General features: G+C 39.6%; 1 protein-coding gene across 2 annotated transcripts in view; it reads left to right on the top strand.

The window, feature by feature from the left end:
* The window catches only part of Arl8b (ADP ribosylation factor like GTPase 8B), a 38,259-nt gene that overhangs the window by 16,975 nt on the left and 6,504 nt on the right, over positions 1-14,780 (top strand). For both annotated transcript variants that reach the window (XM_021643222.2, XM_021643223.2), the window contains 3 exons: positions 11,360-11,440; positions 12,060-12,133; positions 12,547-12,640. In XM_021643222.2, coding sequence (XP_021498897.1) covers positions 11,360-11,440; positions 12,060-12,133; positions 12,547-12,640 — 249 coding nt within the window. The remainder of the gene's footprint in view (positions 1-11,359; positions 11,441-12,059; positions 12,134-12,546; positions 12,641-14,780) is intronic.

A 14,780-nucleotide genomic window follows, 5' to 3' on the forward strand; every position in this document is an offset into this window, starting at 1 on the left:
TCACCAGAGGTTCAAGGCTAGTACCAGTCTAACCAGGGCTACCATATACTGATCCAGTCTCAAAAAGACAAGAACCGAAACAAAAATCTTAGGAAGAAGTGATTTGTTGTTTGACTTTGTCTTAATAGGCGGTTGTCTGAGAATTCAAGCCAAGATCTGCCTTCTGTGGTCTATCTTGGTAATGCTAGTTCAGTTTTCAAAAACTGGACTGTGCTCAGTGGATCATTTCTGTCTGTATTCTTCAATGGGAGTTATATGGGAACCTAGATTGTGGTTTTCTCTACAGTTCAGTTCTTAGAGCCATGTTTAGAGTATCATCTGTACATCACTGCTTGGGGAAGAGCCCAGGATTTCATACATCACTTTATGGGCTCTGGGGTCTGCACACACTTCCTGTCCCTGTTTCCAGAGCAGCTGGTTAGTTAGTCTCTGCTTGCTTTTCCATTCTCTCAGCTCAGCCTGTTCTAGAGGCCAAATGATGAGAGCAGAGAGGAAAAATCAATATGGTAGTCCTCCTGTGGTGGTGGTGGGGGATTTTCCTCACTTCTCTTAACAGATGTAAGTTTTGTGTGAAAGGAAAATAACAGTCTTTTGTCTTGCCCCCTAAGCACTTGTTGGGTTGTGGTTTCTCTTGTTAGGGCTTTCTCCTTCCTAGCCACCAGGCTCCCACGCACAGCTTCCATGCCTGGTTTTTGTCTGGCGTACTTTCAGGACTGAGGGCGAAAATATTCTGGGACATTTCTTCATTTGTGTCTTGTACCCCTGCACCATGGACCCCTGTCCTCACAACAAGCAGGGCTTTTAAAGGAGCCTTTCTGCTTTTACCTGCTGTCACTTTGCCTTTTAGTCCACCTTAGAGATGGAAAGAAGCAAATTAGTATGGGTTTGGGAAGTGGAGTTGTGGGGAGAGTCATAGGCATTGCCAGAGGGTTTGTGCTTTGATTTCTGGTTTTCTTCTCTAGGTTGCCTACTGGGACTGCTTTTGAGAGTCCTCAGCAGCTCCTGTGCACTCACTCTAGGGTAGTGGTTCCCAACCTTTCAGTTGCCATCCTTGTGGAGAAGATTGAATGACTCTTTCACAGGGGTCATGTAAGACCATTGGAAAAGATGTATACGTTACAATTTGTAACAGTATAATTACAGTTATGTAGTAGCAATGAAAATAATTTCATAGTTGGGAGTCACCACAACGTGAGGAACTGCATTAAAGTTCATAGCATTAGGAAGGTTGAGACCCACTGGACTAGGGTTTTAGATCTCAGTGGAAGGAATAGGTAACACGACTTATAGACCCCATGTGACATGTAGCAAATATGGATGTTTAACCAATCCATACTGGGTTTTATTAAAAGTTCTGTGTGTTCTTTAATCCATTTCTTTACCTTTTTTTCTTCTTCTTTTCTTCTTCTCCTTCCTCTTCCTTCTTCCTTCCTTTTTCCTTCTTCCTCCTTCCTCCTTTTCTTCTTCTCCTTTCTCTTCTTCTTCCTCCTTTTCTTGCTTCTTCCTCCTTCTTCCTCTTTCCTCTTTCTTCTTGAGACAGGGTTTCTCTGGATAGCCCTGGCTGTCCTGGAACTCACCATGTAGACCAGCCTGGCCTTGAATTCTGAGATATCTGCCTCTGCCTCCTAAGTGCTCAGATTAAAGTCATGCGCCACCACTGTTTGTGGCAGTCCATTTTATTTTTAAGCAACCTTTGGGGTAGAGACTGTTTTCATGCACATTTTTGATTCAAAGAAAATCAGGCTGTATATGAGTTAATGAATGTGCAAGGATTCATATCTAGGTTAGTGGAAAGGTCAGAGGTATAATTTTGTTAAAGTGACTTTATGATACTCATTTTAATGTTCAGTAAGGTTAAAAATTTTCAGTGTAGAGCTCAGTGGTTGGGTGTGCAGGTTGTTCTTTCAGGGACCTGAGTTTGATTTCCAGCACTTTCATTGGGCATCTCACAGCCAGCTGTGACTTGAGTTCTTGGGGATCAGGCACCTCTCTCCTCAGTGGGCATTGGTGCTCACATGCAAATATCCCCACATAGACACACAATTAAAAAAAGAAAGTCTTAAAGAAAAAGGAGTGCAGCTTTTCCATGAAGCTTTTTGTTGTGTTTTTTAGACTAAAGGACTTGTGTTACAGAGTCTGCTGATTTCTATGTTGGGTTGCTCTAACAATCACTGATAAAGCTCTAACAGAAACCTAGAAGGTGACTTGGCATTTTTACATTTTCTTTTCCCTTTTCTTCATAATACCTTTCCCTTACTCTCCTGAGGTTCTCACTGTATAGCTTGGCTGGCCTGGACTGCATTCTGTAGACCAGGTTAGCTTTGAATTTTGAGCTCTATTTTCCTCTGCCTCTGCCTCCGCCCTCACCTCTGAAATGCTAGGATTAAAGTTGTGTGACAGTATACCAGGCTTTTTTGTTGTTGTTGTTGTTTTGTTTTTTAAATGTGGGCTCTTACTCTGTAGCCCAAGAGGTCCTGCAACTCAGTTTTCTTTTTGCTTCAGGCTTCCAAGCACTGAAATTATAGACTTGAAGCTTTCTGTGTGTATCACCCCCCATTTTGTTTAACATTTGTTTAAACAGGTAGCAGTGCATGCACACTTCAGGGCAGGCAGTGAAAAGTAGGTCTGTCCTTCTCCTCTGACTTCTTGAAATACCAATTCTTACCAGAAGGAAGGAAAACCTCAAAGACTCACCTTGTTATTTCTTCATTCATTTGTTTGTTTTGTTTATTTATCTATTAATTTATTTGAGACAGAGTCTACATACTAAGTTCCAGGCTATGCTGGAATACATAGTAAAATCCTGTATTAAGAAACAAACAAGCAAAATTCATATCTGTCAATATATAGTTGTTCATTAATGATTACATTTGCTCTTAAATGTTCTTGGGGCAGACATCCATACTGTGATTAACATAACTCTCAAACATGTTTCTTTAGGGTGTCTCTTTGCTTGTGTGTGTGTGTGTGTGTGTGTGTGTGTGTGTGTGGTTTTTCAAGACATGGTTTCTTTATATTGCTCTGGCTCTCCTGGACCTCACTCTGTAGACCAGGCTGGCCTTGAACAAATAGATATTGGCTTTCCTCGGCCTCTCAGGTGCTTGGATTAAAGGTGTGAGTCACCACTGCCTGGCTTGTCTCTTTGCTTTTATATGACTTAGTGCTTGTGAATATTTGAAGACAGTGCACTGGGGATGCTTGCTGGGTTGTTTGAGTAGTAAAATGAATTTACACATAGGCAAACTGGAGATTGTAGACAGTTTTTTTTTTTTTTTTTTTTTTTTTGGATCTGGATTTAGTGAGGCTGTATTACAGTTCTGTTAATGAAAGGTGGAGTGCACACAGGAAGCAGTCCTGAGAGATCTTTGGAGATAAATGTCCTTCAGGAACAGAGGTCACCAGAGTGAGAGTGTCATAATTGAAATTGGGGCTGGAGAGTATTTCAATCCTCAGGAGTTGTCTTTGAAAGGAGGTTGTTGCAGAGCGGCTCTACTGGAGTAGGCAGGCAATAAGAATTAATTAGTTGTTTGAAGTGAGTTAGGATTGGAATAGAGTCAGCTGTGTCATTAGTAGTTCTCATATACCATTATGTTTTATAAAAAGTTGTTGTAGAAAGAATTTTGGCATAACATAGTAAGGCTTTCACTTGGTTTTTTTCTAGTCAGAAGGTCTGTCTTGGAATCCATACTGTTCCGTTTGTGGTGATATGTATTATGTTTGCAGATGTAAAAACTTACCATGACTTACCTTGAAAAGAAACTTTGCAGCCACTGTCTGGGTAAGGTGAACCTGCTTGCCTCACGAGAGGCAATGTTAGAGTGGCATGGGAACATGGCAGTTGGGAAAAGGCAGGCAGCACACTGCCCAGTATGAGTGTAGGCTTGCTTCTCAGATGAAAGGAGTACAGTCTTTTTCTAAATAAAAGGCAGCTGTCAGGGACCACAAATGCTTATCTCTGGTGGCTTTTGAGACTGAGAAGAGAAGAAGAAGCCTAAGGAAAGGGAACAGTAAGCATTTGAAGCAAAAAGAGCTGGTGTAGGCACTTAGGAAAAGCAATTATAGAGACAATTCATGTGTCCATTCTTTGAGAGTTTGTTACAGTTTTCTCTATCTTATTAGATCAAAAGGGACATAGCTGGACTGAGGCTTAGAAATCTAGACTCATTTTCAAGTAGCACAATCAGTATGAGATGTGACAGTTATCTTTGAAGGTAGTTTTGATTTTGTTTTTTTTTGTTTTGTGTTTTGATTTTTGGAAACAAGGTTACTCTGCGTAGGACTGGCTATGCTGTAACTCACTCTGAAGACCACAGATCTGCCTGTCTCTGTTCCAAGTGCTATGACAGAGCCACTACTGCCTGGCTCTGTCTTTGAGTTTTAATTGTCCTTTTAAAGTTATTCATATAAATGATACCAGAAAAAAATTCTTAGTTATTTTTGTAGTGCCATGTGATGTGCAATACATGTACAGTCATACACTACACTGACCTTTAAATCAAGGCAAACACATCTGGCGTTGTAACGCCAGCCTTGTGCATGCTTAGACATGTGTTCTGCCACTAAGCAACACCGTTTGTTGTAGCTTTACAAATTGGCAATATGTATCATTATCTTTAGTTGTTCAACATGTTTAAGTTATCTTTAGGGGATGTAAACGTCACTACTTTAGAGAGGATTTTACTGGATGCCCATTTACTCTTTTGCATAGACTGTTTGAATAGTTCTTGAGCAGTATTTTTTACATTTTTTAAAGTTTCTCCTTTTATTGAATAAATGATTAAATTCATACACAGTGGGAGAGACAAAAATAGCTGTATGGGTTTATAAGACCTCAGAGGAATAAGTGCAAATAGGTACTTATGGCAGAGTTCATTCTGTACATGCTGTCAAAGATATAAAAGGTGAGGTTCTAAGTAGCTAATCACTGGATGTCAGTGACGGAGTGTCTTGCTTTGGCCTGTGTCTTACTTTATCTGCCTGTCTGGAATATTTAGTAAACATTACTTTCATCTGTGCTAACACTGCAGATGAAAAAATACCTCACTCAGTGGTTGAAGCCATTGCCAGTTGATTTGAATTGGTAGAGATAAAAATGGCTACATACCAGGGGTCCTGTCTGCAGCATGGATGGAAGGTTGCCTTTGTTTCTGCAAGGTATTTTCTGAGTAGTTTGAAGATTGTTTTTGAGTCTCATATTGCCAATTAAGCTGATTTTGAAAAAAATAATCTTGCATTGTTAGAATTTTGCAACAAAGTCAATTTGATTTTCTTTTCTTCAGAGAAACACATTTTTGAATATGGCTTATCTGGAGCAATGGCCCCATGTGGAGAATTTGGACCATTTAGAGAAAGAATGCTGCAGCTGTCTATCTGTAGAGTAATGGGAAGTTTCAGTTTACAGTTTTGTACACTACTTTATTCATTTTGCTTATAGTACTGAAGAGAATATTTCTCACTCAAAGGCTGTGGGAATTTTGAGGGACTTTGTGTTTTGGTTATCAGATTTAATTGCGGAGATGAATCACATAACTTGTACTTTTAAACTAATGTCCTGTAGGGAGGAAGTATGTCTGCAGTTGGGAGTGAACCAAATTGCTGCACAAAGATGAGAACAGATGGTTGTTGTTTTTTATTTTTGTTTTTTAAGGGATGATTGGCTTGAGTGTTCTGAAAGGAGTAGACAAGGATTTGCATGATCTTTAAGATGATACTAAAATGGACAACTGTGGATGAGCTTTCTTGCCCCTTCCAAAGGGCATATACTCTAGTATGTGTGTGCTGGCAGCTGCTGTAAAGAATCATGTTGCAGTAGTACATGCATTTCCAGACAAAGAGGAGCTTGGACTTGAAAGAATGCACACATATAGTTCACTTTTTGCCTTCTAAGTCACAATGGAAACATTGAAGTAGATTGCAAATTCAATTCCTACAGCTTCAGACAACAAACCAGGCAATTTTAAAGTCAAGACTTTTTCTTTCTACAGAAATTATAAAACAGGCTTTCTTTTAGTAGATGATATTTTTAAGTTAATGTCCTTTGGAATATTCAAGGAATTTTGAATCTGGTTTGTAGTCTGTATCTATTTCTGAAGTAACTTTCAGTTCCTTATGATTGAGCATAATTAGGGAGTTTGCTCTGCCCCTTATATAAAAGGTGTTGGGATAAAGCTCTTTATGTTCTAATCCATATGCAGTTGCCAGAAGATGCTGTAAAGTGGTCTTTGATTATCCCTATTTAAAAACCATCTGAGGTGTAGCCCCGAGAAGAGCAACTGCTTAGCATGAACAAGAGCCCATTGGATTTCTAGTAGCTCAGAAAATTAATAATGCTTTCTTTGGACATTATTTTAAGTGTATAGAAAAACTGGAGGGTTATAAAGCATTTCAGAGAACACCCATATGCCCTTCAGCAGAATCAAACTCTTATCTGCATTTTACTTCTCTGGTTGTTCCGTGTGGCTATGCATGTGTACCCTGTGAGCTAACGTCACAAAAAAGAATTCCTGAAACTTGGTTGAGTAAAATGTGTATGAAGCAAAATAAGAGAAAGAGGGTCTCTTGTTAGCACATATGCCTCGCTAGCTGGCCTGCTAGTTTGAGTGTTCTGAATAATGACCTGCTGAAGACCCAGTTTGGACACAGCCTTCTTTGCCTTCTTTTTACTCCAACTCTGCTTTACTGCCTGCTTCTTCATCGATTTCAGCTGCAACACACCAGCTTGCTGTGTGGTTGTCTGTGTGGAGTCTTGTTTCTCAGGCTCTGGCGCTGACTTGTCACTCTGAGAGTCTGTTCTCGACCCTGTCTCAACCCGAGGCTGTGGCAACTTCTGCTCTGTAGCAGGGACAGTTTCTGTGGCTTCACCAGTCATTTTGTGCGGAGAACACAGAACAAAGGTGATGGTAGAGAGAGAGCAAGGAGAGCTTTTATTTGTCTTTTTCATGATTGTCCTGGCTTACTTAGTTCATCTCAGATGGGGTCGCCTTCCCTTTTCAAGGCAGTTTACTAATCTGTTGTCTGTTCACCCGGCTTCTCATGTTCTATCTACCTATTGGTATTTTAAATGATACTGCTGTGAGCCTGAGTCTCATAGAATTTTTGCTTTTTTCAGTTCCTTTGTGTTTGTATCTAGAAGCTTAGTTGCTCGGTCATATGGAGTATTAATCCACGTTTGGTGACAGTATTAAAAGATCTGACTGCAGAAGATTGCTTTTCCTGCAGCTGAAGAAATTCAGTAAACTGAGACAGTGACGGTAGAAAATGCTTTATTAGCAAAATACCAGGCTGTTGGAAGATGGAATGTTAACACCTGTTGCCATCTTGACTGGTGCCACCAAAATCAGGTTCTATAGCATCTTGTGTGGGTATGCCACTTAACGCCCAGGTGAGCACCAGGGTAGTTCATTAATCCCCATAAATGTCCATTGTGAGTTCTTAGGTCAGTCCAGAGCATCTTGTGCTTATAAATAAAAGAAAACATGATTCTTTAGACGCTTGTGTGAGGGTCGTGTATGTGGTTTCTGTCACTGCTGGTTTCTGCTTTGTGTTAACAATTGCCTATTAATTGTGACTGTCTCTGTGGCCAGGGAGTGAGCGGGTAGTGAATGGAGTGGGTCGGTGCTTTCTGTTTTCTTACTTTCTTGCTGGGACCAAACCCTGTTCTCTAGAAAACCGGGCAAATGGTCTTTACTAAGTGACATCTCTAGCCCTTGGTCTCTCCCACTTCATTAACAAATTTCTGAAGTGCTGATTTACATGCCATAAAAGCCACCAGTTTCTTATGTACAAATCAGTGATTTCAACAAATTATCTGAGTTGTACAGCTGCCGCATACATGACTCTCATTTTCTCCCCTCAGTAAGATCCCTTGTACGACTTCATTCCTAGTGCCTGCTCCAGGTAAACCACTAGTCTACCTTCTTTCGCTTTTCTGGATGTGTTGTAAAGATGAAATCATAGTATAGATGGTCTTCTGCTTTTGGCTTTGGTTTTCTTTTTAGACAGGATTTCACTGTGTGGCCTAGGTATTCTTGAACTCAAGGTCTTCCTGCCTCAATTACTCGAGTGCTGGATTATAGGTTGCTTGTACAATCAGTGCACTTCAATTTCTACATAGTCATTAAGAAGGAGCTGGGGGGTAGTAGTGCACACCTTTAATCCCAGTACTTGGGAGGCAGAGGCAGGCAGATCTCTGAGTTTGAGGCCAGCCTAGTCTACAGAGTAAGTTCCAGGAAAGCCAAGGGCAAGCCCTGTCTTGGAAAACAAACAAACAAACAAACCAAACAAAAACAAAAATAAATAAGAAAAGAAGAAGGAAGTGGGGAGAAAGCAGTGTGCTCCAAAATTGAAAAAAAAAAAAAAAAAGTACCCACAGGTCCAGCTGTTCACAGGCATCTCCCTCCTTTACCTTGGCTCTTGTACGAACCTGCTGGCGGTTGGCATCACAGAAGGGTGCACATTTTTAAGAAGAAATGATCACACTGCAAGGCTTTAACACTCAAAGTGCTGCTCTCTGAGAACTAGCTCTGGCTGTCATGTGAGTGACTAAGGTCTTCCCTCAGGCTATGCTCCAGATGACCATCATGTAAGGCCACTGTCAAATTTTCACCATGAATCCTGGGTTCACAGCCAAGCCATATCCAGACTGTAGCATGTGGGAGTGCTTTTGAAGAGACCTACACTACTTCTAGTAGAAGCCATGTCACACGGTCTCCTGTCCACCATACGCAGCAAAGGTTTCAGTTTCTTTGCTGCCTGAGTCAAGATGGTGTTTCAGGTGTATGACATCAAGCCTACCAACATGTTTTCTGAATTGAAAAGTTTTATCTTTTTAGAAGCTGTTTTAATGTTTGTGCAGTATTTTTGTTTTGCATCCGTGCTTCCCTAATGTGATGTGAAACATCTTTTCATGAGCTTATGTGTATGTGGCACATCATGACCAAATGTCATTTTGATAGCCCTAGGTTTTGTTGTTCTTGAGATAAACAATATAGCTCTGGCTATTCACTGTGTAAACCAGGCTAGCCTTGAACATAAAGAGATCCATATGCTTCTGCCTCTCAAGTGCTGGGATTAAAGACATGAACTAGCACTAGATTTTTTTCTTTTTAATGTGTAATTCATGTGAACTGTTTCATAACTGTAATCCCAGCTTTTGGGAGGCAGAGGCAGGAGTTTTGGCATAAATTCAGGGTCAGCCTGTACTACTTAGTGAGATTGTTTCAAGCAAATCATTATTGTATGTGAAAGTTTTGAGAATAATGTTGAATTTTATTTGAAAGTAGTACTCTCAGTTACTTTCAACATTTTTGTTGCCTGAATCAAAACACTCCTGAACAGGCCAAAAAAATCTTTCTGAGTTCTGCATAGGAAATTAATTTGTAAAATTGGGGTTTAGTATTGCTGAAACAAAAGTATAGAATGCATGCGTGGGTAACATAAGGTTACAGTACACAATTAACTAGTGTGAGAGCCTTGAAAGAAAAACTAATAATCTTACTTGTTTGGCGGTCTCTTGAAAGTAGTCCCGTCTGTATAACCAGCACACTGTATTGCACTCAGAAGTCAACCAGTTCAACTGAGAAATGCTGATATTTGTTAAAGTGTCTAGAATATAAACACATAAACTTAGCATTAACTGTGGTTCAGTAAGATGTATTTCATCTTACTGAAATAGCGTCAGAGGACACAGTGTGAAATGTGAGAGTCCTGAGCAATGTGACATTGTGCTGAAAGCTGTAAAAGATTAGAATAATAAGGAGTGGGTAAATCAGGTGCTTTGTGGAGTGACTGGGTAGCCACTAAAAACTGAACCTGACAAAGGTAGCAATAATTCTGGCTGAGGTGTTACTAAAGTTATTGATATCTAAAGTTTATTTGGAATGTGGGAGATGAATCAAGACAATTCTAAATTCTTGATCTTTGGTGCATTGTAATATTTAGCATAATACAAACCTGTTTATTTAGAAATACACAGAGTAATGGGAAAATTTGAAGATCCAGTTGCATAGTTTTCTCTGTATGGTGTTTAGCATGCCATTTTTAATTAGTTAGAAAATGGTAGATTTAAAAACACTGTGATGTAATGGTTATTGGTTGTCTAGTTAGAAATAGAAATTTTCTGAAAATATATAATCAAGTTCCAGAGAGAGGAATATTATTTTAAGTATTACATTTATTTATGTGTTGAGTGTTTGCATGCATGTGTATGTATACCATGGCATGTGTGTGTGTTCAGATGACTTGCAGAGGTTAGCTCTCTCCTCCACCCTGTGGGACCAGTGACTGAACTTAGTCACTAAGCTTGGGGTAAGCATCTGTACCCACTGAGCTATCTTGCTAGCCCTGGATGAGCATTGTAAAATAGTTTCTTATTAATATTAGTCTTAGCACAGGCACAAAAGTTAAGCCAAAAAAGAAAACAAAGTTTATTCATAAAATGGAGTTTTATATTGCAGTACATTTTATAAGCCAGTTTTAAGGATTTATTTTTATTTTATGTTAGTTGGTATTTTGCCTGTGAATAACTATCATGTGCATATAGTTCACACAGGCCAAAAGAAGGAGTCAGAATCCCTGGAAGTGAAGTTACAAATGGCTGTGATGTGCCTGCCATGTGGGTTCTGGGAATCAAACCAGGGCCCTCTGGAAGAGCAGCTAGTGCTCTTAACTGCTCTTTCACCAGCTCCTTCTCCCACCTTTTATTTGGAGACAGGGGCTTAAGACCTGTCTGGCATGGAAACTGTTGTTTTGAATAGGCTGACCTTGAACTCACAGAGATCTACCTTCTGCCTCCCAAGAGCTGGCATTAAAGGTGTATATTACTCTGTTTTCTTTTTAAACACCAGCACAGATCTAAAATGTCCTTTGTTTGAGCCAGGGTGTTGGCATGACCTTAAACGTGTGGCGGTTCTTCTGCCTCAGCATGCCTAGCCGGTCTAGTTCTGGGCTTACAGATATGAGCCACCCTGTCTATCCTAAAATACAGAAAATGTTTTAATCGTTTATTACTATTGTGTGTGCCTGTGATGCATGTGGGGGAGCATGCATGCCATGGTGCACTTGTGAAGGTCAGAGGACACCTTGGGGAGTCATGCCGTCTTATGTGGGTTCTGAGGTGGAGCTCAGGTTGCGAGGCCTGTTCAGCAAGTGCCTCCCCAGTTCCAAAACGCCCTTTTAAAAAATGAGATGTTTCTGATGAGGAAAATAACACTCAGACATGGTCCTTCAATAATTATGGTTGCCCGTAACATTTTCTTTAATTATTTCTACCACTAAAAATTACTTTTGAAAATAGGTACAAATGCAATATTGATATGGCTCTTTCTTATTAATCTAACTTAAAATGTTTTATTTTGTTTAGTCTGGTCAATTCAGTGAAGATATGATACCTACAGTGGGCTTCAACATGAGGAAAGTAACTAAAGGTAACGTCACAATAAAGGTATGTCGGCTTCTCATATTCTATGCATGTGTGTGTGTGTGTGTATGCATGTGTGTAATTGTTCAGTCCCTCTTTTTATAATTGATTTAAATTGATCAGAAAATTCTCTGTTTTCTCTGGTTTGACCTGCTGTTTATAATTCTGCTGTAATGGATGGTATGTTCTGAAACACTGTAAATTAGTTATTGATATTTTCTGATAGGTTAAAGAGTTTAAGAGTTGAAATGTGTTAAGTACCCATAAAAGTTACCATATGGGATGGTAGAAGTAACATTTGCTATCTTGAGAGAGCTAGAAAATAACAGGCACCCAAGTCTGGATGTTTCATGGTCTTGCAGATGTTAAAGTTGTTGTATGCATCCATGATTAGAAATGTGTTGGCTAATAGCTATTCATTATCACATTATCATATTTAATGAAGCAGAATTTTAGACTTAGTATCTATACATTTAGAATTTCAAGTTGAGAAGGCCCCCCCCCCCAAGATTTCACAAATTGATTTGAGTTTAAGAGTACTTTGGTTTGCCAACATTTGACATGCCTTTGTGATTGTTCTCCACTTTTTCATCAATGAGTACTTGAAATATCCTTATTAAGAATTGCCTTGTTTTGATTAAAGATCTGGGATATAGGAGGACAACCCCGGTTCCGGAGCATGTGGGAGCGGTATTGCAGGGGAGTCAATGCTATTGTGTAAGTGGTTGTTTTTTATGTTGTTTGTTTTGGCCTGTCATTTTAATCTTCAAAGAAATAACTGCTTTGTGATACTTCCAAAAGTTACTTCAACAGTCATCTTAGACAGTAATTGTCTTTCTTAGCTAATATTTCAGTATAATTCCATTAATATGAGATTTAAAATAATCATAGAATAAGAGCTTTGATTATTACTTTCTTTATTCAGCTGAGTACTGTGAGGTGTGTTTTCCTAACTATTGCATGTATTAGCTTCTGAACAATCTAGCTAAAAGTATTTATTCATGCTGAATGTAGGATTTAATTTCTTTTCACGAGCAGTTTCAGAATTGTAAATCTTAAAATTTAAAGTCTATAATCCTAGTTAATTGAGCTTTATAGAGATGACATTGAGATCACTTTGTTTTTTTAAGTTACATGATAGATGCTGCAGATCGTGAAAAGATAGAAGCCTCTCGAAATGAACTACATAATCTTCTAGATAAACCACAGTTACAAGGAATTCCGGTAAGTTTGGAGAATATGTTATTTTATATTTGTAGTTTTATATTTAACATTGAGCCAGTCTTGGTATCCCTAGAGATTGGTTTTAGGATCCCTAATCCCCACATGTATAGAGATCTGAAGAGTTACAAGATCCTTCCCCTTCCTTCCTTTCTTCCTTCCTTCCTTCCTCCCACCCTCCTTCCTTCCCTCCCTCCCTCCATTTCCATCCTTCCTCTTTTTCTTTTTCTTCCTTTCTTTCCTTTTTCTGTTTTCTTTTTTAATTTTTATTTTTATTCATTACATTTATTCACTTTGTAACCCCCCTGTAGCTTCCTCCCTCCTTCCCTCCCAATCCCACTCCCTCCCCCTTCTCTACCCATGCCCCTCCCCCAGTCCAGTGATAGGGGAGGTCTTCCTCTCCTGTTTTCTTTTTTAATTGGTATTAAGCTTCATGATATAGTCCATGGTGGCATAGAACTTGTGATATTTACATGCAGACTACACACATTCTCCCCTGTGCTTTGAATTATATTTAGATTATTAACAATAGCTGATAAAACAGAAGTGTTTTGTAGTAGTTGTTGACTATATTGTTTAGGGAATGAGAGCAAAGGGAAGTCTGTACATTTTCAGTGAAGGTACAGTGCCCTTCCCCCATATTTCTTGCTTAGTTTTATTTTTGCCTTTTAATATTTCACTGCAGTCCATTGCTGGCCTACATCTTACTACATTGTCCAGCTGGTCTTAAACTGGACATCTGTCCAGCTCAGTTCCCAAGCACTAGAATTAGAGAGTTCTGAGTCTCCTGTGTGTTTTTGATGTGCAGTTGGTTAGTAACAGACATGGAGCCTGTGGGTCTACAGGGTGGCTAACTATTTGAAATTGGTAAAATGTCTTCTATTTCAAAGGTTAAGAGTAGTTTGGCTCCAACATTGTGAAACTGAAAATTTGAATATGTCTCCTTATTTTTCTCTACTACTCATTGTATTTCCTCATTGAATGAGTTATTTGAAATATTTTCGCTAAGAATTGTTTTTTGCCAGGCTTGGTGGTGCATGCCTTTAATCTCAGTATTCAGTAGGCAGAGGCAGGTGGATCTCTGTGAGTTCAAGGCAACCTGGCTTACAAAGAGAGTTCCAGGACATGCATGACTACACAGAGAAACCTTGTCTGAAAAAACCAAAACAACAACAACAACAACAAAATTGCTTATTCCCAGCCAGGCGAGGTAGCACAGGCCTGTAAACCCAGCACTGGTGAGGCAGAGGCAGTTGGATGAATCTCTGTGAGTTCAAAGCCAGCTTGGTTTACAAAGTGAGTCCAAGACAGCCAATGCTACACAGAGAAACCCTGTCTTGAAAAACAAAAAACAAAAACAAAACCCAAAACAACAACAAAAAGAATTGTTTCATCTGGTTGTGGTCGCTTATGCCTAAAATCCTTGCATTTGGGAGAATGGGATGATTGTTTTAAGTTCTAGGCCAGCCTGGAAAAGTCCTGTGTTGATATAAAGATCTGGCATGAGGGGCAGTAGTCACAATTCTTCAGTGTGTTCTTAAAAACTAGCGTCACCTTTGCCCAGTGTCTGCTGGATTCTGGATATGTACTGTATATAGATGTCACAGCCAGATAGCCATCAAACTGTGTGGTGAGAGCAGTGCTCAGTTCTGGGGATATGGTGATGGTCAGAAATTGCTAGGGATACTGTATGCCAGGAGGAAACATGGATTGAGGTGGAGCATTTAACAGTGCAGCTCTGGTAATCAGTATGAAGACAGATGTGCTTCTAAGATTTGCTGGAGCTGTAAGTGAAGGTAGAAGGTTCTCTGATCAAATAAAGTATGAATGGAGGTCTGAAGGACATTCGGGAATGTGAAGGATGTGGTGGTTGGTAGGGAAGGGTTCCAGGCACAGGCCCTTGGTTGTAGGAAGCAGTCTCTGGAGCACAGGGAGATGCTAGGTTGAATGACATGCTAAGCTACAGCTGGGTCACTAGAGGGCCACACATACAAGATTACTTGGATAGCCCTTGGGTTCGATTTAGGATTTAAATTTATCACTGATAACAGATGTAGAAAAATTGAAGTGGAAAAGACGGGGGCTGTGATGATGTAAATGGTTTTAGGAAGCTCTGTTTGTAGTCCTGAGATAGAATAGTGCT

The sequence above is a fragment of the Meriones unguiculatus genome, chromosome 5, assembly GCF_030254825.1.
Source record: "Meriones unguiculatus strain TT.TT164.6M chromosome 5, Bangor_MerUng_6.1, whole genome shotgun sequence".
NCBI classification, from domain to species: Eukaryota; Metazoa; Chordata; class Mammalia; order Rodentia; family Muridae; genus Meriones; species Meriones unguiculatus.